Below are 24777 nucleotides of genomic sequence, written 5' to 3' on the forward strand. Positions count from 1 at the left end.
ATGCTTGCTAATAGCAAGCTTGTGTCTACTGCACTGATTTTTTACATGGTTCCCTGCTCACTGCTGTAGTTTCTAGGTACTGCATAGGGAATTTAGATGTCTAAATCAGATTTTAAATTCCACTTATGAAAGCACTTGCCTGATAATGTATAAATTCTATATTAGGATTCTATAAATTCTATATTAGGCTAGTTTTTCTGATAAGCTAGGCTTTAAAGCTTGCTTTGCTAAACTCAGTTTAACATGTACTGAATTGAAACTTTCCATCTTTTGTTAGGTGATGCTATGCTGATGACTGCAGGTTAGGTGACTTAAACCTGAGGTATCCTAGAAGGGTTTTTTGAGGTTGTTGTGTACTTTACACTTTCACTATGGATATTCTTGAAAGTATGTATGACATTCCTGTAATTAGCAGTTTTCCTTGAATATTTAGAAACTGAGATAATGTTCTCTTGCTAATGTTGAAAGAAGGTAAGAATGATCATTCCCTGCCAGAACGAAGGCCCAATTCCTGTGGAGTCTGTTAGTGACTGCCTAGGGAAGAGTAAGATGAGGGCAAGCATGTGACCTCTCACACTGGCCTCCAGTTATCTTCAGCTCGGGGGCTTCATGAGCCAGATGTGGTAATCCTCAACAGAATTCCTTTCCATGAACTGGTCCTATTTCTTTTGAAACCATAAACTTTTAGCCTTCATGTTACTTGGTAGGGAGTTTCCAAGGCCTGTCACCTGTTGTGTGAAGAGCTGCCGTGTTTTCAATGTGCCTCCTACTAGCTTTTTTTGATGTCCTTAATTCTCACACTGAAAGAGAGAACAATCCTTCTCAGTCCTTACTGTGACTTTTGATAATTTTGTAGACCATGGTATTGCCTGTTTTCTAGGCTGAAGTGTATTAGCTTACTTGATTGTTCCTCATACAGAAGTGATTGCATATCTTGTTCTGTTGAGTGAAATTGGAAAGTTTTCCATTTTCTAATAATCTGAATTGTTGGGCGATATCCAAATCCTCAGTACTGTTCAGGAGCTGTAAATAACTGAGTATTTGTAAGTGGTAACTAAGGGGCTGCATTATTAACATTTGTCACAAGTCTGTTACTTGCAGAAATAGGATCTTCTAAACCTACTTAAACTTTCTGGGGAGGAATGTGAACTGTCTAGTGATCCTTCACAGGTCCTTTGGGATCAGACTGCATAGGTCCTGGAATGTTCTACTTCAGAATAGAACAATGGGTTGGGAAAACTTTTGCTTGCAACAGTTAGATGCCTGCTTTCTCTGTACTGTTTTCATGGGGGTGGGGGGAGGTTTTGTGGGCAGACTTTTGAACCAAACAAGCAATCACAAAAAACGTAGACTTCAGTTTTTACTAAAAGAGTGCTTTTGTGTTTTTTTCTCTGAATGAGTTTTCTTCCTATTTCACCTGTGTTTGGCATTGGAGGGGTTTTTGATCTGTGCGTGTGATGCTCAGTTCTTCCTCACTTGCTGTATTTTATTTCCATTTTTTTGTAACAGTGAAGATGCCTGCATAGCATAAGGCCCTATTAAGTGAATTCTCCATGTTTCCTGCTCACTCTTCTCTCTCTGTGAAGGGACATCTTCATTTGGTAATGTGAGTCTTTGTTCTAAATACAGCAGCAATTTTAAAATGCTTTCAGTTCCAATTATAATGTAAAAGTACACATGCAGACATGATAATTTAAAACAATACTATTCCTATTAAAATAGAAAACATAGATTTAAAATGCTGTCTGAAAAAAATGCATGTGAAGACTTGCATCCAGATGTAATAATCCAGATGGCAGCTGAATGTCACAGGTTTGGAAATTTGGTTCTTGTGAACATCAGCATTAATGTATAAATACACAAAAGAGGAATGTGGTTCATGAGCCATTTCTGTCAAGAGCTTTCCTATTGCTGTAGACCTTTCTTAAGAAAATAAGCTTCTACTACTGCTAAAGCAACAAATAAAGACTGAATAGGAAGCCTCCAGTAGTGTGTCTATAAATTCTTAACTTGTCATTCACAAAAGAATAAATTCCTGAAGCAAAGGAAATGTCACAGCACAGGTGTGGATTAGTAGAAGGGTTTCAGCACACCTTGCTTTGCACAAACCACACAGGAATTTGCATATGAAAATAAATCCTGCTGGAGTGCTGTGATAAAACTGGAAAACAATTTTCACTCTGCACATGCAGTTAAAGGTTATGGCAGGCATGTTCTATCCACTCCCTGCTGTTGAAAGGGATAGTTCTGCTGCTTCCCACCTTCTGGCAACCTCTCACCCCCTTGCTTTGTGCTGGTTCTGAGTATCATCTGACCTTTCTGCAAGATAGTCAGTTTGCTAATCCCATGGAAGACTGTTCTTTCTATCAAGTTAGTACTTAGCCTGATAAACAGGTTGATTCGACACGCTGTGCAGACAGCCTGTGGAGTCTGTGGGAAGTCTGTGCCAGAGTACTGGAAAGGAAATCTGGGGGAAGGGTAATAGTGAAGAGGAAAAAAAAGGCCAGTCAAATGTTATATCAGATGTTGTCTGTAAAATGTTATATCAGATATTCTGTGAAACTTTGCTGTGAGGTTTTTAACAGTATATCATGCTTTTCTGAGCTACACAAATATGACTTTTTCCAAGCCGTATAGTTTTTTTATCAAGGTACTTACTACTCTGGGCATCAACATAAAGGACAGGAAATGTTCTGTATGGTTTCTCCCTGGATTATCCCTTGACTTACTCTACTGACTCTTATTTTGAATGTTGTGATCTATGAAGTCTAAGAAGCGAAACTTTCTAGATGCTGGCATTAGTGAAATGCACCTCATAGGCTACTCCGGGCTTACTGTGTAGATGTACCACATTGCACAGAAATTCCAGTTTATCCAAGTTAGAAAGAAAAATAAATAGCTAGTGCTATGCAGAGGCAGAAGAAGCCAAGAGTATAAGTCATTTATGCATTCAGCATATGGTATGTTGACACTTATACCTTTCTTTTTAATGTCCTGTTAAAGGACTATTTTAATTGTCTTTCTGGTTGCACGGTCATTTCAAACCAACAAAAGTATGATTCAAGTCTTGAAGAAGCTGTTCTGCAGTCCTGCCACCCCGTCCTGTGCCAGAGCAAGCACTGCTGTTTGTTGGATGGCTGAATGGGTAGTTTTCAGCTACAGCAATTCTGCTTATAATGCACTGTATCAGTATTTATGCTGGTCCTAGGGAAGGTTTGGGAACTTGCCCTAGTTCTCAGTCTTTATTATTGCTGTGGTTCATAACTGCTTTAAGTCAATCATTCTGAAGAGCAGAGTAGCAGATAATGCCACAGCATGAGCTGTCATCATTTCGAAATGCTGCCTTTCTCAGTGTTAGCAGTGGATCATTCATTTAAGAGGCGGGGAAGGTATTATTTTTGAAGTATTGAACAATACTGAAAATGGCATGCAGTAACTTTATTTAATGTTTGTGTCTTGCTTAGTATGTTTAATGGAAAACATGCAACTGTTGAATTGCTTCAGTGCCTCAGTTTTTACCAGCTTGATTTGGATAGTCATTGGCAAATAGTATGACTTTAGGAAATCAAACTGTTAAGCTTATAATTTATGTTAATATTTATGGTTGCTTCACAGAAATCAAAGGGACTCCAGATGCAGATCCACTTGCATGAGTTGGGATTTTTACCTTCTTGAAGTTGGAAGTTAGGAAATGAAAATTGTAATCTTCTCCATTTACACATACAAATTTTAAGATATACAGTAGGTATGCTGTCACTGTATGTTCTTCTGCAGTCTTTTTTTGGTTTTGCGGAGTACCTACTCATATACTAAACAGAAAGCTGTGATACCTTTATCTAAAATACAGTGATGTAGTGGGTGGGAGAACAATATTGAAACTGAGCCTCTAACATAGTGCTGAGATGGTTTGAGGGAAGAAATATTGATGTTCATATGAATCTGGTGTGTATGTGTTTGACAGCTAACTTTGTGTAAAGTCCAAAGGAGCTTTTAAAGAAATTGATGGGAAAAATGCGAGAGATGCATGCTGGAGGAAACAACAGAGAGGCAGTTTATTGGTGAATATCTCTTTGTTTCAGGCAAGCTGAGAATATCTTGTTTTTCCCCAAGATAACTTTAGGATCAAAGTGAAGCTGATAGCCTGTCAACTTCTCTTTGTCAGGCTGGCAAAGAGACTGGCAGAGTGTGCTGAGAGCAGGGACAGTTTCTTCCAGGCAGAGGTGGAATTCAGTAGGACCAAAGGAACTGTGCAAGAGCTGGAAACGAAAGGATTAGGTATAAATATAAGCCATGTCTGCACTCCTCTTAATGATGTTTTTGCCCTTTTGTTTCTGTGCTTTCTTCCCTGAAGATATAAACTCTTTGAACTGTTATTTTTTTATTAGTTGTTTTAACTTGTTTAGCAACAGATCTCTGAAAGGTCTCACACATGCCAAATGCAGTTGGGTTTGTTGCAGTCATATGACTGAAAAATGGACTTTACTGTACAGAGAATGTCTAACAGTATTTGGACCAGGTGATCCAACCCAAAGCAAGATGCAGGAAACTAACTTTGGCATCTTAATAGATGCATTTGAGAGGCAAGAAGTGTGTGGTGGTTCAGCCTGGTAAACTGAAAAATGGCAACATATTCCTGAATGCAAAAACAAGAGAAAGTCAAGTGAGGACTTATTACTTAGGCAGGATTAGTCACATCAGTGCTTGAATGCAATGTCTAGTTTTGATGCCTACAATTCTCCAGTATGAGGAGGAGAGAAGGAATTCAAAATAATTAAGAAGAGTTTCTAAATGTTTTGAAACCTTAAAATAGCACATAGCAAATTCAGTAGCTGGAAGCTGGGTAGCCAACTTGGAGTGCAAAAATGGTGCTTTGCCATTAAGAAAAGAATGTTGGCTTGAGTAAAAGCTTGTTCTCACTTGAAATCTTTAAATCAAAACATCCTATTGCAAAATATATTAAAGCACAAACAGAAGTTGTAAGCTTGAGGAAGAAATCCTAGAATGGGTTCCATGGTGTGTTAGAATAAAAGATCAGGCTGGGTAAGTATTAGAGAGGTATCTGACATATAGTTTTGACCTTTGAAGTACATGAGTAAGTGTTTTGCAAGACTAGTATCTCATACAGAGACCCTCTAGAAGACACATTTCTTATAACTTTGTGAGAGGAACTTGCATTCCTGCCATTGAAAGGCAACTTTGGAGATGATGAACTGCAGGAAGAATATTTGCCAAATTGTGAGAATATTGGAGCTTCACTTAGCCACAGTAAGGAAAACTTCAACTTGTCCAGAACACGTCATGGTAATAATATTGTTTGCAATGAACAATCGGGCTTCAGGACACTTATTCTTAAGCCCTAAATTAGATCACATATATTAAATTGTGTGAAACTTAGCTTATCCAGTTTAGATAATTGAAGGATGAGGATATCCTTAAAACTTGTATCTAAAGGATATGCCTGCAAAAAGCAATGCTCATAGGTAGGAGTAAGATGAACTCTTAGAATAGAAAGCTGCATCTTTTTGATTGCATGTGCAAAAGGTAGGCATTCTCAGTTAGATGCACTGATTTGTAAACTTCTACTGTTTGTGTAAACAGGAGGAATGAGTTAAGTAGATTATCCTATTAACCTTTTATGCTTCTCCTGTTCTGGAAATGTCTGTTATTCCAGATTGTGTACAGTTCTCTTAAGGAGTGTGGTAGGGTTTTTTTTGTAATTTCTGCTTTGAAGTTGACTGTTGAATGCTGCACAAGACAAGATATATTGCTTTGACAGATTAGGAGCAATACATACAGTTTGGGAGACTTCACAAAACCATTGCTTCCTCAGTTGAGAGATTTGTTTTTTAAGGGTCCCGATCAAAGCACACTGAAATACATAAGCTCCTACGGAAGTCAACAATATCTTTGGTTAGATTGTTACTTAAGACATATTAATTCTGGATAATAGTTTTGCCCACCTAGTAGGATAGCTTTCCCTCAGTCTTTTATCTCCCAAAAATCTTTTGGATGGCTTGGATTTGATAAAGATTGCATTCTATGGTTGTAAAACAGTGCAGGCTTCACTCACTGGAGGCTGGACCTGGCTTGGAAACTCAGTTTGACAACCAGACTAAGTTTATATTTCAGTAATTTAGGGAGTAGATTTTTATACTTGGACTGTATAGGGATCAGTCATTACTATTAGAATAAAGAATTTTGGTGTTAAAAGAGTAGAATTTGGTGTGCAGCCAAAGGACTTGAAGCTTCTGTTGTCTATTAATTTTAAGTGTTATTCATTTTTTTTTCTGTAATATTGAAAAGCTAATACTTTGTTCCTTCCCATGCATTCAGAAAGTCTTCTGAGGGATTGGAATAAATGAATATTAAACACTACATCTTAACATATAGATTTCTGTGAACTTACTTTACCAGTGTTTAACATTGGTGGTCCCTATTTTTTAATATAATGTATAACTATTTTGTTCTATAACTTACAGAAATTTTGGGGCGCTATGCTGAACAAAATGTCTATACCATTGTCTTAAAGTATTTTTTTGTGAATAATGAAAACACTTCTAATATCAAAGTTCATTTTTCTTCTGAAGGCAATTGTTCTCAAATAACTATAACTTTATTTCCTCCCAGTTTTATCTGTGTCCAGTAAAATCAAACTGGTGATTTTTGATCACCTGGGCCCTGTTAAGTAACGAATCCAAAGTCATGAGGAAGTGTGCTAATTGAGAGTGGATCTTACACTGATATTTACTTATACGTAGGCTTAACTCTGTTTAATTTCTCCTACCCTTTGTAGGAGATTGGCTCTTTTATTGACAGCTTTACTTTTTTGTAAACCTCCTTAAAATCTCCATCTCATTGACATTTGAGATAAAAACTGAAAATTTTTCTAGAATACCTGTGTGGGTCTTAGTGTGTCTGTAAAATGTCATAAGACTCGCAGTGAAATGCCTGCAACAACTCTGAGGCAGCATCCACTTGTCCCTGCTGTCTCAGCTAAGACATCGGATTTGATTACTCTAGTTCTGGCCACTGTGGCTAAGCTTGGTAATTTATTTGATCGCCAATATCATTATACCCAGTATTTAGTGACTGCAGGATCAATACTTGTTGCTTTGAGGCCTGTGCAGAGGCTACAGGTTTGCTTTATGTGTGGGTAACAACCCTCTCTAGTAGGTGTGCTGCAGAAATCCCTTGAAGCCTTCCAAGAAGGGCTGATCCACTTTGTTATTCCTGTGGAAGCAACTCCTGAAAACTTAAGAGTATGTGTATTGGTGGGTTGGTTATTAAAGCAAGCCAAGTTCTTTGATAACAGCAGCATCTTAGTACTAATTTCCAAGAGTGTCTATCACCACCCTTTCACAAAGGTTTGATTAATTCCCGTGTGAGGTTTTCTTTTGATGGCTGCCCAAAAGGAAGTGTTTAAACAGGCCAACATGAGCTTATTTCAAAGGATCAGAGGCCAAAGAGTCTAGTCCTGACTGAAGGAAAGTTTGTAGATGGTATAGCTTTCAATAAGGATTACAAACTAGCAAGCTTTGAAACTCTTAGCTGGGATTCACTGAATAGATTGGCAGACAGATTCCCTTGAGATGTGGGAGGAAATGAAATCCCCTGTAGCTGAGGGTTGAATGGTTAGTCAGGATGCTGCTTCTGATAATGATACAGTCTCCAAATCCAGTGCCCATTCAGTAGAATTTTATGCTAGACTTTTCACTATATCACTAGTGGTACGTATCCCTGGCCCTACAGGGGAAATACCTCATCTGTAGAGTGGACAACCTCTTTTTAGTCTCAAGATTTGATTCCTTGAAGGGGCATGGGTGGGGTTTGGTTTTGTTCCAGTTCTCCCCCCCGCCCCCCCACCATGGTCTGTAATCTCCATCAGCAAGACTGTCGGCCTCAAAACAGGTATTTGTCTGCTTCACTGAGAGAAGAACATGTTAGGTTTTGCTTGCTTGTTTTGTTTTCCTTAAATCTTCTCAGCCCTCTTTGTAGAACCAGCTCCTTTTCCTTTCCTTCCACACTGTCTGAAGCTTCATACTTATACATGCAGACAATACAAAATGGGGAGGAGTGGCTGATAACCAGCTGATTGCATTGCTATTCAGACAGATCTCAACAGGCTGGAGAAATGGGCAAAGAGGAACTTCCTGAAGTTCAGGAAAGGGAAGTGCGGAGTCCTGTGCCTGGGAAGGAATAACCCTATGTACCAGTACAGGCTGGGACTGACCGGCTGGAAAGCAGCTCTGCAGAGAAGGACCTGGGGGGGGTTCCTGGTAGACAAGTTGAATATGAGTCAACAATGTGCCCTGGTGGCAAAGGCAGCCAGCAGCCTTCTGTGCTGCATTAGGTTGCATTAGCTTCTGATCTGCATTAGAGCATTGCCAGCAGGTTGAAGTAGGTGATCCTTCCCCTCTCCTGAGCACTGGTGAGGCCACATCTGGAGTGTTATGTCCAGTGCTGGGCTCCCTGGGACAAGAAGGACATGGATTTAGATTGGAGTCTTCCTCCTGTGAGGAGAGGTGGAGAGAGCTGGGACTTTTGAGCCTTGAAAAGAGAAGGCTTAGGGGGATCTTATCAATGTGGATAAATACCTGATGGGAGGGTGCAAAGGGGGTGGGACCATACTCTTCTCAGTGGTGTCCAGTGACAGGATAAGAGGGAAAAACTGAGATTTTGGAAATTCCACTTGAACATAAGAAAACACTTTTCTACTGTGAGAGTGGCCAAACATTAGAACAGGTTGCTCAGGGAGGTTGTGAAGTCTGTGGAGATATTCAGAACCCCACTGGACCTGGGCAACCTGCTCTAGCTGACCCTGTTTTGAGCAGAGGTATTGGACCAGATGATCTCCAGAGGTCCCTGCCAACCTCAACCATTCTATAGATGCTGTGAAATTGGATTAGGTCAGAATTGGATGATATTTGCCTGTGTGATCATCTTGCCCTCTTTACTCCCTCCCATCAGGTATTTATACACATTGATAAGATTCCCTGAGCCTTCTCTTCATGAGACTGAACAGTCCTAGCTCTCTCAGCCTCTCCTCATATGAGTAATGCTCCAATCCCTCTACAATCTTTGTGGCCCTTCATGGGCCTTACTCCAGCAGGTGCATGGCTCTATTGCCCTGGGGAGCCCAGCCCTGGACACAGCCCTCCAGAAGTGGCCTCACCAGTGCTCAGGAGAGGGGAAATATCACTTACCTACCCACCCACCCTGCTGGTGACACTCTATCTAATGCAGCACAGAAGGCTGTTGGCCTTCTTTGCCATAAGAAGTTCATATTCAACTTGTTGTCCACCAGGAACCCAAGGTCCTTCTCTTCAGAGCTGCTTTCCAGCTGGTCAGTCCCAGCCTGTACTGGTACATGGGGTTATTCCTTCCCAGGGGCAGGACTCTGCGTTTCCCTTTCCTGAACTTTGTGAGGTTTCTCTTTGCCCATTTCTCCAGCCTGTTGAGATCTGTCTGAATAGCAGTACAGTCATCTGGTTATCAGCCACTCCTCTCCATTTTGTATTATCCACAAACTTTCTGAGGTTGCACTCTGTCCTATCATCCAAGTCATTAATGATAATGTTGAACAGTATTGGCCCCTATATCAACCCCTAGGGTGCACCACTAGTGACTGGTCTCTAGCTAGACTTTATGCTGCAAGTCACAACCACTGGAGCATGGAAGTTAAGCCAGTTTGCAGTCCACCTTACTGACCACTTATCCACCCTGCAGCTCTTCAGCTTGTCTATGACAGTGTTATGGGTGTCAAAATCCTTACTAAAACCAAGGTAAACAACATCCACTGCGCACATCCACATTCAAGCAAGCTCATCATCTCATCATAGAAGGCTAGCATATTGCTTAAGCATGATTTTCCCCTTCATAAATCCACACTGACTAATTCCAGTCACCTTCCTGTCCTTCATGTGTCTGGAAATAGTATCCAGGACTAGTTGCTCCATCACCTTCCCAGGGATCAAGGTGAGGCTGACTGGCTTGTAGATTCCTAGATCCTCCTTCTTGCCCTTGAAGATAGGAGTGAAATTTGCTCTCTTCCAGTCCTCAGGAAGGATACCATCTTCCATGCCTGTCTTAGGGAGTTCCTTGCATAAAAATTGCTTTAGTTACCACTTATTTTAGGTTTTTCAAAGAATCAAATAAAAGTTCTTTGCCAAAATAGCTAGGAGTAAAAGCTTTTAGTGCTTTCCCTTGTAAGCAAGGAGAGATGAGAAATGAGGCACCTCCTGAGCTAAAAGTCTAAGTGCTTCTCTAAGCAGGATAACATTCAGAATGTTGTCCTATGGCTCTGTTACCACTTACAGCATTGCATGAGTTTAGAAAACTCCTGTAGGGTGATCCCATGATACGACACATATCTTTTCTCAGAGGCACTAGTGATGAACAAACCTGATTTTGGCAGGGGAGTGCATGCGGGCACTCTATTGAGAAATTGCCTTTAAACTGACTTCCTAGAACTGAAAGATGTTCTTTGTGCCTGTGGAGTTTTTCTTCTGTTCATTGGAGGCCTTTTTTTCCTTAAGTCAAAATGATTCAACTTGTAGCTTTGTGGCTGGTTTAAATTCATGGGATGCTTCCCTTCAGCCTTCTGCTTTTTCCTTAGGAAAGACAGGGAACAGCTGCTTGAACAGTAAGTCACTTCAGCAGTTGAAGGCTGTGGCTCTGCCTTCCACAGAGAAAGGGGTACTTGTGCAGCTCATGTTGTGAGGGTGCCAGATAGCAAGCAGTGACTGATAACACAAGAGGGCAGGAGCCCATTTGATCACTGCTGCTGTGTGTGTGGTTGAGAATGGGGAGGAAGCATGAGCCACTGTTGTTGCTGAGTGCTTGGGTAGGGAAGAGTTCCAATACTCAAATGTGGCTTGTGGTCTGCCAGAGTTTGGCAACCATGGTGTTGAGTGATCGGTAAAAGGATGCCCACAACAAGCAGAGCAGGATAAAATCAGTTCTATGCTCCAGTGGGTACTGTGTATCTAAAACATCTGCATATGAGATGATACTACCCCATGGCATTTTATCTTCTGGGAGTACAGAATAGTCTTGCAAATAATTTCAGGAAGTTCAAGAAATACAAGTATGCCATTAAAACAAAACAGTATCAATATATTGAACAGGATACGGAGTACTCGGACAGCTGCTCCTTTAGTGCTGGAGGCAAAGGAAAATATCACTGCTTTTGTTCAGAGATCTTCCTTTGATTTTTATGGAGTTTTTCCATAATAAAGTTTCTGATATTAAAGAACTGCTTGTCATTTGCAGCATCAATGCCTGCATGTGCCTGTCTGTCCTGAAAGTCTCATAGGGATACTGCGGTCCTTGTGCTGCTGAGCGGAAATCTCCCACTTTTATTGAATGCACCCATATCTGGAGATGTCTACAACACATCTTGGAGAAATATAGATAGTGGAGATAAATAATCTTTACTCTTCTGTTTCTTACTCGTCCATACTGTGTAAATTAACGTCTGAGACAGAATATTGCTATGAAGGGAAGAAAGATTTCCCTTCTAGCTGTCTGTTTTCAATTCAGTCATTACTCATAAGGACAATAAGTATCTCCTCAATTATTTCTTAAGGAAGCCACACCACAGTTTTCCTTTATCGTGAAATAATGCTTTTAGTATATGACACACTTCTGATTCACAAAGTTATGAATTATGTTTCTTTTTAAATAAATTTATGTTGGAAGTAGTTTAATCTTGCCTGGGGGGTGGCTGAAGCTGGTGGTGCTTTCATAAAGAGGTCCAGACTTCCCAGATGGGTGCTTGGCAGACTTAGTTGACCTACTTTAGCTCTGACCTTGATTTGCTCAGAGGTGTTTATGTGCTCGTGATCAGCTTTGCTGCATGATTAAGCTAGTCATGTGACATCTAACAGTTTTTTGTTTTTTAACAGATGAACAATAAGATTTGTGTTTACTGTGTCATTAGCCTCCTTATGGGGGGTTAGAGAAAGACTGAAGGTGAGGGAGGGGAATCCTGAAGGAAGTAGTCCAAACTAGGCTGTGGAGAGACACCATCTGATGCAACACAGTGACAAAATATCATTTAATTCTTACCTACAGGGGAATTTAATCAGGAAGTGACCTACTTGGCATTTTTTCAAGTAGGTTCTTGAAGTATCTTGGCAACAGGCATAGGGTCATAATTGGAAGATTTGGGCTTTGCTTATATCTATGGGTATTTTTTTCTGTGTTACTTTTTGTAGAGGATTTTTTGAGCCATTGAACAACCAGCAGCTTGAGGCTGAAAAGCTACTAAAGTATTTCCTTTTCCAGAATTTTAAGATAGCCTAACAATAAAACAAATTTTGCTGAAATGTTTACTGCTTATTATACTGGGGCATGCTGATGTTCCTCTGATCATTGGGTTGACATTTTTTAACATTAAACCTCATTTCAAGAGACATACATGATTCTTAATTCCCATAATGCTGAAATGTAGGACGTGTGTTAGAACGAGATGAGCATTTGGGCCATTGTGGAGAAGGGGCTAACTCGAAAAGAAATTGAGAGTTCTTTTTTTTTTTTTAATGTAGTTTTGCTCTGTTTACATGACCTAGGCACTTAAAATTGCTGCTTTGAAACTTTAAAGTATATGCTCTTGTTATTTATACAATTTAAAATAGTAGCACAGTTGAATGAATTCTTAATTTATAGAATTTTTCTGTGAAACTGATTTTTAAAGTTATGTTTTGAGGTGAACAGCAAAGCAGTTTTTTGCATGAAAACATACTGATGACTTGTGCAGCCTTTTTTTCCCTTTTTTTCTTCTCATCCCCTTTTCTCATCGTATCCCTTTTTTCCTTCTCTTTCCTTCTAAAACGTTGACTATTGTAGGTACTCTTAAAAAGACTATGTCAAACTTGGGAAAACATTTCTTTTTTTCCAGTGAGTCCCAACCTTCTCTCTGAGGTCTATAAAACTACCTTAAGCAGTAAAATTTGAGCTCAGCAAGTACTCAGGTAGTGGTATATAGTGGTGTTCAGGAGCTTTGGAAAGTTAATGGTGCGTGACTGGGCCAGAAGTTTTGGAAACTGCTCATTTCCAGAGCATGCATTGCACAGTGCCCAGGGTTTTATGATAGATTAGAGGACTGAATTCTGGATGCACAGCACTTAGCATAGAAAAATATCACTGTAGGCAGTTAGGTGTGATAGTACTTTATCACTAAATGCGTAGGCCTTAGGCACAGGCCACTATAAGTGTAGCTGTAACTAACTATTGCGCATTAACTGAGGTTGAAGATAATGTTCTCTTTGCATCTGATAGAGAGACCAAGAAGAGAGAAATGGTCAGTGACTGTGGTTTAACTGGTGTGTTATAAATGAAGGTGTGGTAATCTCATAGACCTCAGTAACTTGATCATATGACTAGATTTGTAGTTGTGCTGCTTTGGGTAAGACGGACAAAGTAGACAACTAGGAAAGGGCTGAAGTAAGAAGAAAATTAGGCCTGATCTACAAGTAACTATATTAGCATGGATGACAGCTGCCTTCTAAAATCAGTTATGATTCTGGATTCAATGAGAACTCATAATTTGATTTAAACTTATATCGATTTAGCTTTTGTCAGTGACCTGGTGCCAACTCTAAACTTGCTGTTACCAGTATGTCCACACATTCAGAAATACCGAACTTTTTGTTTTGATACTGAGAAAAGACCACAGAGAAGTCTGATGAATGGTGAGATGGATGATGAACCCCTCAGCTTAGAAGCTCTGCTTCCGGAAGTACAGGATGATCCTCTGTTCACAAGTTGAAGAAACATGAAGAAAATGATACCCTTGACTTTGGATTTTGTGGGGTTTCTGTTAGTTTATAACTTTTTAACATGTCTTTATACATGATGCAGTAGAATCAGTTGCAACACGTTCACATTGACAGAATGCTAGTTAGACTTGAGAACATCTGAAAGTGTGTGCTGCTGCTCTGCGTACGCAGCATGTTCTGCTCTCGTCGCAGGCTGGAAAGGCAGTAGCAATGCTTGCAGATATATAAACCACAAAACAGTGCTTTCAAATACTTTCAAAAATTTAACCTTTACTAGAGACAGATTGTTAGAACTGTTTTAAGGTCATAGTCTCACACAGTAAGTTTTGCTGAAAAGTATTTCATGACAGAAACCTGGAAGCGAAGGGCATCCATCTGCAAGCTGGCCACTAAGCTTACAGTGTAGTTGGGAGACATAGCTGAGGGCTTGAGTTACAGTATGGTGTGTGGATTTGATTTAAAACTTGAAGCCTGCAGAATAGAACAATAATTTTAACCATCTTTCCTTTGAAAATACCAGCTACTATTACAAAGTAAAATAAAGCAGTAAACCCAGCCCAAATCATCTTACTGCTATGGTTAGCTTAAAAGTGAAGCAGCCAGGAAATGAAAGGATCAGTCTATCTTTCACGCTGTGCAGCCGTTTGACTCTTTCTGGTAGCATCTAAGAGTAAATGCATTCAGATCTGATCGTTGTTTTGTGGAGGGTTTTTATGTGACTAGTTGAAAAGACCAAGGAGTGATAAACAGGTCCCAGAGGGAACTGATGTTGAGGATACCTGTTCTGTTCCAAAGCTGGGTCCTTTGAAGATGCACATCCCATCATCTAACTTTGTTGATAATGGATAAAGCTTCTATACTTTATTAAAGAAAATTAAAATTTGACTGTCAAGTAGAAAACAGAAATTTTATTTTTTGTTAAAGTATCTATTTGCTATTGTAAACTTTGTCTAAAATAGTTGTTCGAGACAAACTTATCTTGAAAGTGATTTTCATGATAGCTGATTTTCTTCCTGTTCAGGTTCTTGGAAATATTTGACTAACAAATTACAAGGCATGAAAATGTTTTAAAGTGATCAACTGCTTCAGGCTGAGCATCAGCTTCTTTCCCTAGGTAAAATTCTTTGTTTCACAGTTGATGCCCTTTAGTAATGGATAAGCTGTTTACTATGTCTCTACAAACAATATAATTAAATGAGCTATTTGCAGTCTAGAGGATTAAAATGTACATCCTTTAGAACAAAAAGCTAATCAAATTCCTTTGCACCTTTAACTAGGCTTCTTAGACCATAGCTGGGTTATTAGGTTTTTATTTGTGGGGACTCTTGTGCTGGTGTTCATTTAACCTGTTTTACTCTGGAAGTATTTTGAACTCTATTTCATGGAATTTAATGGAAGTGGAGCTCGCAAAGTTTATGAACTTTGAGAATATGATCTGCAACTGAAGGAGAGAGACACTCAAATTATTGTCCCCAATAGGCAAAAGGCAAACAGAACTTATCCTTTATGTTGGTTAGCAGCAGTTGGCTGGCCAGTTAACAGTAAACCCAGTTTAGTTCCAGCTCATGTTGACGATTCTGCAAAACATTGTGTTAAGTAATGTGTTTTGAGAATGGTTTGTATGCTGTGTTTAATACAACAGCAGTTGAAAGAAACAGTACTAACCTGTCTCTGTTTTATGACAAAAGCAAATAATGGAATTGTAGTTATTGCAGATATTAAGTATACTAAGCTTGAAATTTGTTTTTTGGTTAAAAATATGTAAATTTCTGATTCTGTTAATGCAGTCTTTTTTTTTTCCTTTTCTTTTTGATAACTTCAGACAAACCAATGGCAGACCAAAGGATGGACATTTCTTCTACAATTAGTGACTTCATGTCACCAGATCCTACTGACTTGATCTCCAGTTCCCTTAGCACTTCAGGAATGGATTGTAATAGGAAAAGGAAAGGAAGCTCTACTGATTATCAGTAAGTTAGATTTCTCTTGATTTAGCACTGTTGAGAAGAGATTATGACAGAACATCATGGTGGGGGGACAATGGAAGTATTTATAGTAATTTTTTTAATAACCTTTTCATGATAACCTGTTGTAAAGGTTTTAATGAAGGAAAAAGTTACTATACACTAATAAGAAAGTTCCTTATTTAATAATAAACATAAAGCCTTCATTTCAGTGCAGCCAGTTTTGAGGGCTATGCAGCTAGTGTCACAATCTGTACCAAGGCTTTTGTGATAAGGGTGAGGAGAGAAATCTTTTACATGGTCAGGAAAGATAAATTAATATAGATGAAATGTACAGTGTGAAGGATGATTATATTGACCATTTACATAGGAAGTAGATAGTCTGACTAGCAGGAAGGAAATTAATCAGTTAAAAAGCAGAAGCAGAACTAGGAATAGTTCCTTCTGTTCACCTATTTTTGCCCTCATCATATGTGTTACAACTTTATAGCGGCTAGCTGCAGGTTAATTTATGGATGGGTCCCATCCATTAATATAGCTATGTAGTCCATTTTTATGTAACATCCATTTTTATGCAACTCTCCACAGATTTTATTGTCATGGGCTATTGGATTGTTGGAAATTCCTTTTGCAGGGAGGGGTATAATTTTTAATCCAGTCTAAGCATAACAATTGAGATTTAGGTTCCCTGTGCAGAGAGCTTCTCTTTAGGATGACTTATGTGCAAAACTTTAGTTACTGTTTAGAGACTATGGACATACTTACTACATACCTATCTTCCATAATATGCATTTAGCCTTCCTGAAAAAAAGATGACTCCCTCTAGTTGAATTGACTACTGCAAAATTCAGTGAACAGCTTCAATCTTACCAACTTCCTCTTCTCTAGAAAGGATTTCTCCATCTTTATTCTTCTGGCTAGGAAGCATTGCTCAAGTCCTCTTTTCCAAAAGACAGCTTGCTCTTGTAAGTTATAATTCTGCCCTTTAGGTTGTGTGTGCATTTTATTAAATATGTGAAAATACTGTTTCCTTAAATCCTAAGTAAAATAAGTTTACAATGGCTGTCTTCTTACTACAGTTCATGTTGTGTTGCAAAGGAAGTGGTGGTTTCAAAAAATTCCTATTTTTGCATAGAACTTAAGATAGACTCCCTTGATTCATCTTTCTGTATGTATGTATCTGTAAATGTTATTCAGAGATGCCACTGTTCAGCTTTTTGCTGCCCATTAACAATCTGTTTCTTTTATAAATTGTTATGAGTGTCCAGCTTTATGCTTCCTTGACCAGTGAAGTTAGTCAAGGAGTAAGGAAGAACCTGACTGTTTTGGTGTTGTTCTCCGTTGACCTCTCAAGTACAAACAAGCTTATTGGTGAGCTGCTCTTTCAGCTCTCCATACCAGCTTCATCTCAATTCTTTCTCCTGCAGCCCCTCAAGGGAAATTCCGGTCCAACCTACTGCTGTCACTTCAGCAAAGGTTATCCGTTCTCCACTACAGTCTGTTCTAGTCACGTGCTGGAATCCAAGACTTTGCACACAGGTCCCTAAACAGCTAGTTCCTTTCTTAGGAATAAAGTTTTAAGTTAAAATAATATATGATAAAAATTAAAACTGACCTGAAGCATTAGTAAGTTACCTGGTGAAAATACCTTTTTTAGGTTTTTCTTTTCGGTTCTTCTAAGGCTAAAGTGAACTTTGTGTCCCAGCAAGCATCCTGTAGCTAAAGATCAGATCAATTTTCATTAGCAACTTGATTGTAAATGAATTTGCACTGAAACAACTAAGAACTGAGATGCCGTATCTACCATGTGATTTACTACAGAGTATAAATCATTCCCTGGGAACAGTAGTTCAGCTACCTATATAAGTGGATAATTGATGCCTCATTTCTGTTTCTAAGTCTTACTCTAGACCTGCATGCTATTTCTTTGTAAGCATCAGAAGTGCTTTGAGCCATTGGCTAATACAGTAACTTGAATGTGCAAATTGAGAGATGAAGAAAACACTTAGCATTATTCAAACTTCTTTAAAAACTAACCACAAAGGTGATTAATTAGAAAGTACAATGAATAATATATGAAAGACTGTTATGTTTATTTTTAAGAATGCTAATGTCTAATATTGAACTGAAATAATGGTAATATGTTAATGACTAACATGAAAAGGATTGTCATAAAACTTCTAAAAAACCACCTAGCCTCTCAATGTGTTAAAGCTCAGTGCTGTTTCAGGCCCCTTTGCAGTCTTGAAGTGATGCCAGCAGTTAATTTGCATGTAGAGGTTCCTTTTATTTTCCTTATGATATGAGGAGGTCTGTATAATTTTCAGAATTAGGATCAGTACTAACTAAGAGAAAATGGTTATCTGTCCTGCTGGGCAGAATCAAAAAACTGAGAAACTTCAGATACGTTTTTTATTCCTGGCTTTGGAGTACTCTGAAATTTCATTTACCTGACCACAAGGGCAATATGTGTAGAGCAGAGATCTTTTTGTTTCTGCAGATGAAACAGTATCATAGTAATTCGCATAATAGTGAAACAACTGTCCTAAATTATGTCTAATGTTTCACATTTAGTGTAATGAACTGTAACAATATCCCATCTTAAAAAGCGGAATTATTCTTTCTGAAAGTAGATCAACTTGAACAAATTTGTCACCTTAAAATATGAACATTCATTGCTATTGTCTTTGTTTTCATTGTGCTTTCATTTCAAATAGAATATAAATTATTAGTTTAAGAAGTTCAGCAAAAATGTAGGTAGTGTTACAACTTCTTATGTAGGGGGTAATGTTTTTTTTTATTATCTTTTCAGACTTGATGGCTTTCCTTTTGAGTAAGTATAAATATTTCAATAATCAGTTTCACTTCAAACTTGAAAAAGATGCTGTGTCTTTTTCCTCATCATTCCCTCCCTTTACCTACAACTTACAGGTACAATTTAAACCAGAATAAGCCAGATTTAAGAATGTCCGTTTAAACACAGTTGTACAGATTTAAATATATCAAAACATTCTCTTCCTAATTCTTTTTGTTAATTCTTTTGTTTAATAGTGCTGTAGTCTTAGGCATCCAAAGTCTTTTACCAGGTACTAATGTGAAGATTTAGGCTTTCCTCTCTTCTTATTTCTGTAGTTATGATTACAAAGTATAAATGTAGTGAGAAGGATCCTTTTTCTTTTTATCACTCGTGCCTCCTTCCTTAGATTTTTTTTTTTCAGGTGTTGAGACAAATCCAAGCCATGCGTCTACACTGAAAAGTTGTACTAATTTAAAATAAGTCTGGTTAGTTTCATACAATCTCCAATCTTGTCCTTCTTCTTGGCCACTTTCAATGTTTAAATATATTATGTGGTCTAGATTATTACTGTCTCCTACCTCCAAATCATCTACCGTTAGGCAAACTAAGCTGTAGAACACACAGACGTTTGCACAAGTTAATTCAGGGCAACTTGTGGATTTTACGGTACCCACTTCGATGACTGCCTATGTTCAAACCTTTAACTGTGGAAAGTGCAAGTTAATTGCCATATTTCTGATGAAGGCATGAAAAATGATATGTCCTTTTTCATTTTTTTTTCTCCAGTTAATTGAAAAACATTTTATAATAGATGATGTCTTTGAACTGCAGCATGTTTTACTGTCAAATACATCAAACTGTGCCATTTGGCTTGCTCTAAAGGAGAAAACCAGTTTAAGAAAATGTTTTAGTATTGCAAAAACCAGAACTTCTCTAGTCCTTCCAAGTTTTCATTTTTGTATTCTTTAAATGTGGCAGGAACACTTTATAATAATTCTATTACAGTTTGATAAGAGCTTTGCTAATCCTGCTTAATTTGTGATAAATTGCTTTATTCTGTTTCTGCAGGGAAGGTATGGACACAGATAAAGATGACCAACATGGAAGGTACTATTGATACAGTCAGTAAATTGTTAGTTCCACTGTACTAACATAGGATCCTGTGTTTAGATATCAGTGTTCAATGTCACTGCAGTCAGGTGCCCCAAACTGTTTTTTTTTTTCCAGGAAAAAGGCGTAATGTTGTTACAGAAATTAAAAAAAAAAAAAAAAGTTTGAGACGCACTGCAATATTGTAAATAATGATCTTTTCTGAGGAATGGTTAAATAAAGAATCAAATAAAATGCTGATTTTTGATGAAGGTCAGTAGGTATGTGAGATGCACTAAAAGAATTGTTTTCAGTACTGTAATTTTGTGATACCATTTCTTAACAGATTGGAGTATACAGACCAACAAGGGAGAATAAAAAATGCAAGGTAATATACCCTTAACAAGTATATTGAAAAGAATTGCTATCTCACCTTTTGCTATATAAGGAATATTTGCATGTGTTTGTTATTCTGAAAATAAATTTTTATAGCTTTGACCTTCTGTTGTTTTTCCATATTTTTACACTAACTTTTTTTTTTTTGCATGAACTGCATATAGTTTTGTGAAAATGCTGATTTGGTAGATAACTTTATTAAAATATGTTTTTAGTCACTTCTGTTAATATTAACATTGAAACTGAAGTCTGCACATATTTCTGGTAATGTTACATTTGTAATCTTGTTTCTTTAAACTCATAGTGGGTCACAAAAGTATTCATAGAGACTCTGTAATATTTGAAGATATAGAACAAAAATAAAATCAGTGTTGATCATCATGTTCCTGGTTAAGCAAGAGCTTAGTTCAGAGGTATCTCAAATACTTTAAATGGAAAACTGTAGGATGTTTAGAAAACTTATATTGCCACAGCAAGAGATAGTTTTAAATCCTTAGTACATTTATATAGTATACTGGTTACAATACTTAATTGAATGCTTTATTCAATTTTTATATACACTGGAATTTGCTTACCTGTGACCTTTGTGACTCCTGTTAGGTTTTGGTGTATGTGCTAAGAAGTATTGGACAGCAGTAGGAAATTCATAAGATAATTTTGTGCTGTCTAATGTATGGTTTCAGAACTGAATATGCGGTGTACAGGGTGACCAACATTATATGTGTTTTCTGGTAAATTAGAGCCATGTGCTGCAGCGTTACCTATTGCTTATAACTGTTACTCACCCAAATAATGAACATTTAATGTCTGGAGAACTCTCTGTATGTGGATGGCCTTGTCATGAGGATAAGAGGGTGACTTAATTGTCAGGGGGAGGTTATTTTGCATTTCTGTTTTTCAAGAGTTGGATTATTTTTTAATGATTTATTTTCTCATGCTTTCTTGTTTTTCCTCACCACCGTACTTGTTTAGGGAGGCTCACAGTCAAATTGAAAAAAGGCGTAGAGATAAAATGAACAGTTTTATAGATGAACTGGCGTCTTTGGTACCAACATGCAACGCTATGTCTCGAAAACTAGATAAACTCACTGTGTTGAGAATGGCAGTCCAGCATATGAAAACATTACGTGGTAAGTTGGTGGGGAGGGAACAATATGGAGTTTCCCCAAAGCCATTAATCTTCTCCCTCTTTCTTGCCTCTGCAAAAAAGGAGTAAGTTAATGCCCTGCAGGAGGACTTTTATTAGCAGGTGATTCTGTTTCATTTATAGGTTACTGCGGCACACCATAGCTCTTGAGATTCCAAAATTTTTCATGAGCTGTAGGCACCTAAGGAGTTTGCAACACTACTTTTGTTTGGTGTAGTTACACTTGTGGAGATTAAAGAACTTTTAACTTGTTAAATTCACCTGAGCTGCTTAAAAATTAGCCATTTTTAAGGTATGGGGGGACTAATGCATATTCTTCTAGCAAATCAAATTGTTAAATTCTGTAGCTTTAAGGGGTTTTTTTTGTTAAATTCTGTAGCTTTAAGGGTTTTTTTTTGTTTGTTTGTTTTAAAGAGTGACGTTAGAAAAGTATCTTACTTCAGTCTCTTGCTAAAGCTGTTGTTTAGGGCTTTTCTGTGTAGAAGAGATGACGTAAGCATGCTGTTCCTTTGCTGGAGCTACTTGTTCTGCTGGAGCCCTTATGTGTGCATCTTGTCTGTGCTGTGGTTCACGATGGAATTCTCTTCAGAACTCCTTTCCTGACTTTCTCACCTGATAGTGCTGTAGTCTTAAGCATCCAGAGCCTTTCATCAGATACAGCCATGAAGATGTAGATTTGGTTACAACATGAAACTGTAATGAGGCTGCCTTTCCTTTTTATCCTCCATGACTCCTTCCTTAGAAACACCTTTGAACTTAGTCAGATGTCATCTTTAGCACTTTTTTTTTTCCTTTTGGAATCCTTAAGAATACCAAATATATCAGAACCTAGAAAAAAAAGGAGTTTGTGTGGGCTAGCAAAGGCTGAGAGACTCAAGTCATGGAAAGACAAATGCTGCAGACTGTACCTTCCAACTCAAGGTGTGGCTTTATGCTATGGCTAGTTTGTTGTAACATGAAGCTACCATTTAAGAGACATGGCCTCCCTTTCCCCTCTGTTTTGCAGATGAGCAACTGCAGGTTCATGATGTGATATCTGATGGGGAGCTTTTTTGTGCGAGCAAAGAATTTTCCATCAAGTCAGGAGGCTGACCTTATTGATCACCATCGCTAGATTCAAGAAAGGCAAAGCAGCTGAGGTGTGCAGGGGAAGGGAACAAAGGGCTTAAGTGGCAGTCCACACTTACCTGTGTAGCACTGAGCAATGCTCTTAGGCAGGCAGTGTGCAAGATTTGTTTGGACAGAAAGTTAGGTTTTAGGTATGAGTAATATTCCTACAGGACTGGCGAGATCTGTTTTCGTACCATTAACACTTTGTGAAAGAGTAAGCAGTACTTTGAGAATTTGATTTGAGTAATTTTAATTGGTTTCTGTTACAAGCACCTGAAAGGAAACTCTTGTGGTTTTGGAAGGGTTGGGATTGTTTTAAATTCTGTATGTCCTAGAACTTTGTCTAAGAGTGAATCAGTTGTTGGATGCAATCTGTGGTGATGATGGAAGCTTAAGCCTCCAGAGAGTATGTCCCTCACAAAGGATAGTGGTGCAGCAAATTTCCAGAAAGAGTCACTTTCCTAGTTCCTATGAGGCCTGGCATATTCCAGCCATATTTATCGTAGCATTTTTTTAAGTTTAACTTTTTTCTGCCACTGTCATTTGGCTAGATTAGTACATAATAACAGTTCAGTGGTTACTAATTTGATTCCCTTTTGTCTTTCTAAAGGAAATTGAATGGGAAGAATTATGCTAGAACAACTAACTGCCTCATTTGTTGATAATTTGGGGAGTTTGATGTCGTTAGATACAGCCTCTGTAATGTTGGGCTTTATGTCTCTGACATGGAATGAGAGAACCAATTTGTAAGCTCTTAACTGATAGTCTGGTTAAGTGACCTTGTCATATTTTACTAGGTTCTAGGAAGAAGAAATAGTTTGAAGGTAGAAATCTTTTTTTATTAATTAATTTCCTACTTTTGACCTCTAATGTTGAGAATAGATCTTCCTAAGTCAAGCACAGCACTCAAGGCAAAAAATATGTTGAGGAACAATTTTTATCTCAGAAGACATTTAATTCAAATTATGACCTACACTTTAGTATGTTTGTGTTTTTAGCAAAAGGGTTTCATCCTTTTCTGGGCCAATACCTGCAAAGTTCATCTAGATAGTAAAAGAGAACAAAAAAAGCAACTTTCATCTTAAGAAACAACTGAAAATAATAACAGTACAAAGAGGAGCCAAAGGAATATTGCTCATTTAAGTGTTTATCGTCAAATTTGTGTATTGCAAACTTAGTAATATATAGGGGATTTTTTTTTTTCTTTAGGTGCTACAAATCCATATACAGAAGCAAACTATAAGCCTGCTTTTTTATCAGATGATGAATTAAAACATCTTATTCTCAGGGTATGTTTCAGCTTTTAATTATGAGATATTAATGGCTGTGAATATAGCTCTCCCAAAGTAAAACACCAGTATTTTTCTACCTTGTACCTCAGCTTAAGAATGTTTTGATTATGGAGGATGACAGACCATTGCGTAAAGTCAATGTGATTTAAAGATGATTAGCATGTCTAAAATTAAGCAAAAGGATTTTAGATGGAGATCTGAGAAGCTCAGATATTTTGATCGTAAAAGCACCACGCTTCCTGATCATCAGAATCTTTGGTTATTTCATGGAATGAACCAAAATTATATACCTTGACATGATTTTCAGCATACAATGATGTAATGAATTTGGTTTATTTGAGGTCACTGATGCAACAGAACTCAGTATGTTTGGCTACTTGCTCTATACTTCTTTTACAGTGCAGAGAGTATATATCACTTGTGTTGGAAGTTAAGCACTTCTAGTAGCTTGCATAATTTGTGAAGCACTGCAGTGATCAGATACAGCATATGCAGGATTGAATTTCTGCAGCATTGTGACTCTAGAGCCATAAAGTTAGGGCCTGATCCTGCATGCTTGTATGTGACTGAAAAATAGTACTTTCTGAATGAGTACTACTTACCTGCAGACACATAAATATTCAGGTTGTGTTTGGTTTCTAAAGGAGCCAATATGAAGTAAATATAGTTAAGGTAATGTTTTAATTTGAAAACAAAAGCATTAGTAAACATAATCATAATATTACAGGACAAGACACGGATTCTTTCTTCCCATAAAAACGATTTTAAATTCTGGGCATGATTCCCAGAAAGATGCCAAAAATATTTGCAAATGCAAAAAAAATTCATTGTAATTTCATATTTTGCTTGTTGACTCAGTTATCTCTATAAATGTTGAGAGAGCTTTCCTGGTCTAAAAATTCTACTGTATATAAAAGGCTTCTAAAGGCTAGAATGATGCAGGGAAGATGTATAACTTAGCAATTTACATTTTTTTTTCCTAATTAGGCAGCAGATGGATTTCTTTTTGTTGTGGGCTGTGACAGAGGAAAGATACTGTTTGTTTCAGAATCTGTCTTCAAGATCCTCAACTACAGTCAGGTATTCTTTTCTATCGTAAATAATGTTAGGCCTTAGAAGATTTGAAAGGCTTTATGTGATTATGCCTTTATTTTGGGGGAGGGAGAGGGGGGTATTCATGTGAATGGTCTATCTTGAAAGG

At 37.8% G+C, this 24777-nt stretch overlaps 1 protein-coding gene across 7 annotated transcripts in view; it reads left to right on the forward strand.

Annotated features, from left to right (window-relative positions):
- BMAL1 (basic helix-loop-helix ARNT like 1) overlaps window positions 1-24777 on the forward strand; it is a 55222-nt gene that overhangs the window by 13333 nt on the left and 17112 nt on the right. For 5 of the 7 annotated variants that reach the window (XM_067296152.1, XM_067296150.1, XM_067296151.1 and 2 more), the window contains exons 2-9: window positions 14803-14895; window positions 15604-15751; window positions 18558-18578; window positions 19611-19649; window positions 19978-20019; window positions 21000-21157; window positions 23494-23573; window positions 24564-24656. In XM_067296152.1, coding sequence (XP_067152253.1) covers window positions 15612-15751; window positions 18558-18578; window positions 19611-19649; window positions 19978-20019; window positions 21000-21157; window positions 23494-23573; window positions 24564-24656 — 573 coding nt within the window. In that variant the 5' untranslated portion in view covers window positions 14803-14895; window positions 15604-15611. Of the gene's footprint in view, window positions 1-14802; window positions 14896-15603; window positions 15752-16652; window positions 16711-18557; window positions 18579-19610; window positions 19650-19977; window positions 20020-20999; window positions 21158-23493; window positions 23574-24563; window positions 24657-24777 lie in introns of those variants that run through there. The other 2 variants (XM_067296153.1, XM_013957912.2) reach the window with 2 other exon arrangements.

Source organism: Apteryx mantelli, chromosome 4 (assembly GCF_036417845.1).
Source record: "Apteryx mantelli isolate bAptMan1 chromosome 4, bAptMan1.hap1, whole genome shotgun sequence".
Classification (NCBI taxonomy): domain Eukaryota; kingdom Metazoa; phylum Chordata; class Aves; order Apterygiformes; family Apterygidae; genus Apteryx; species Apteryx mantelli.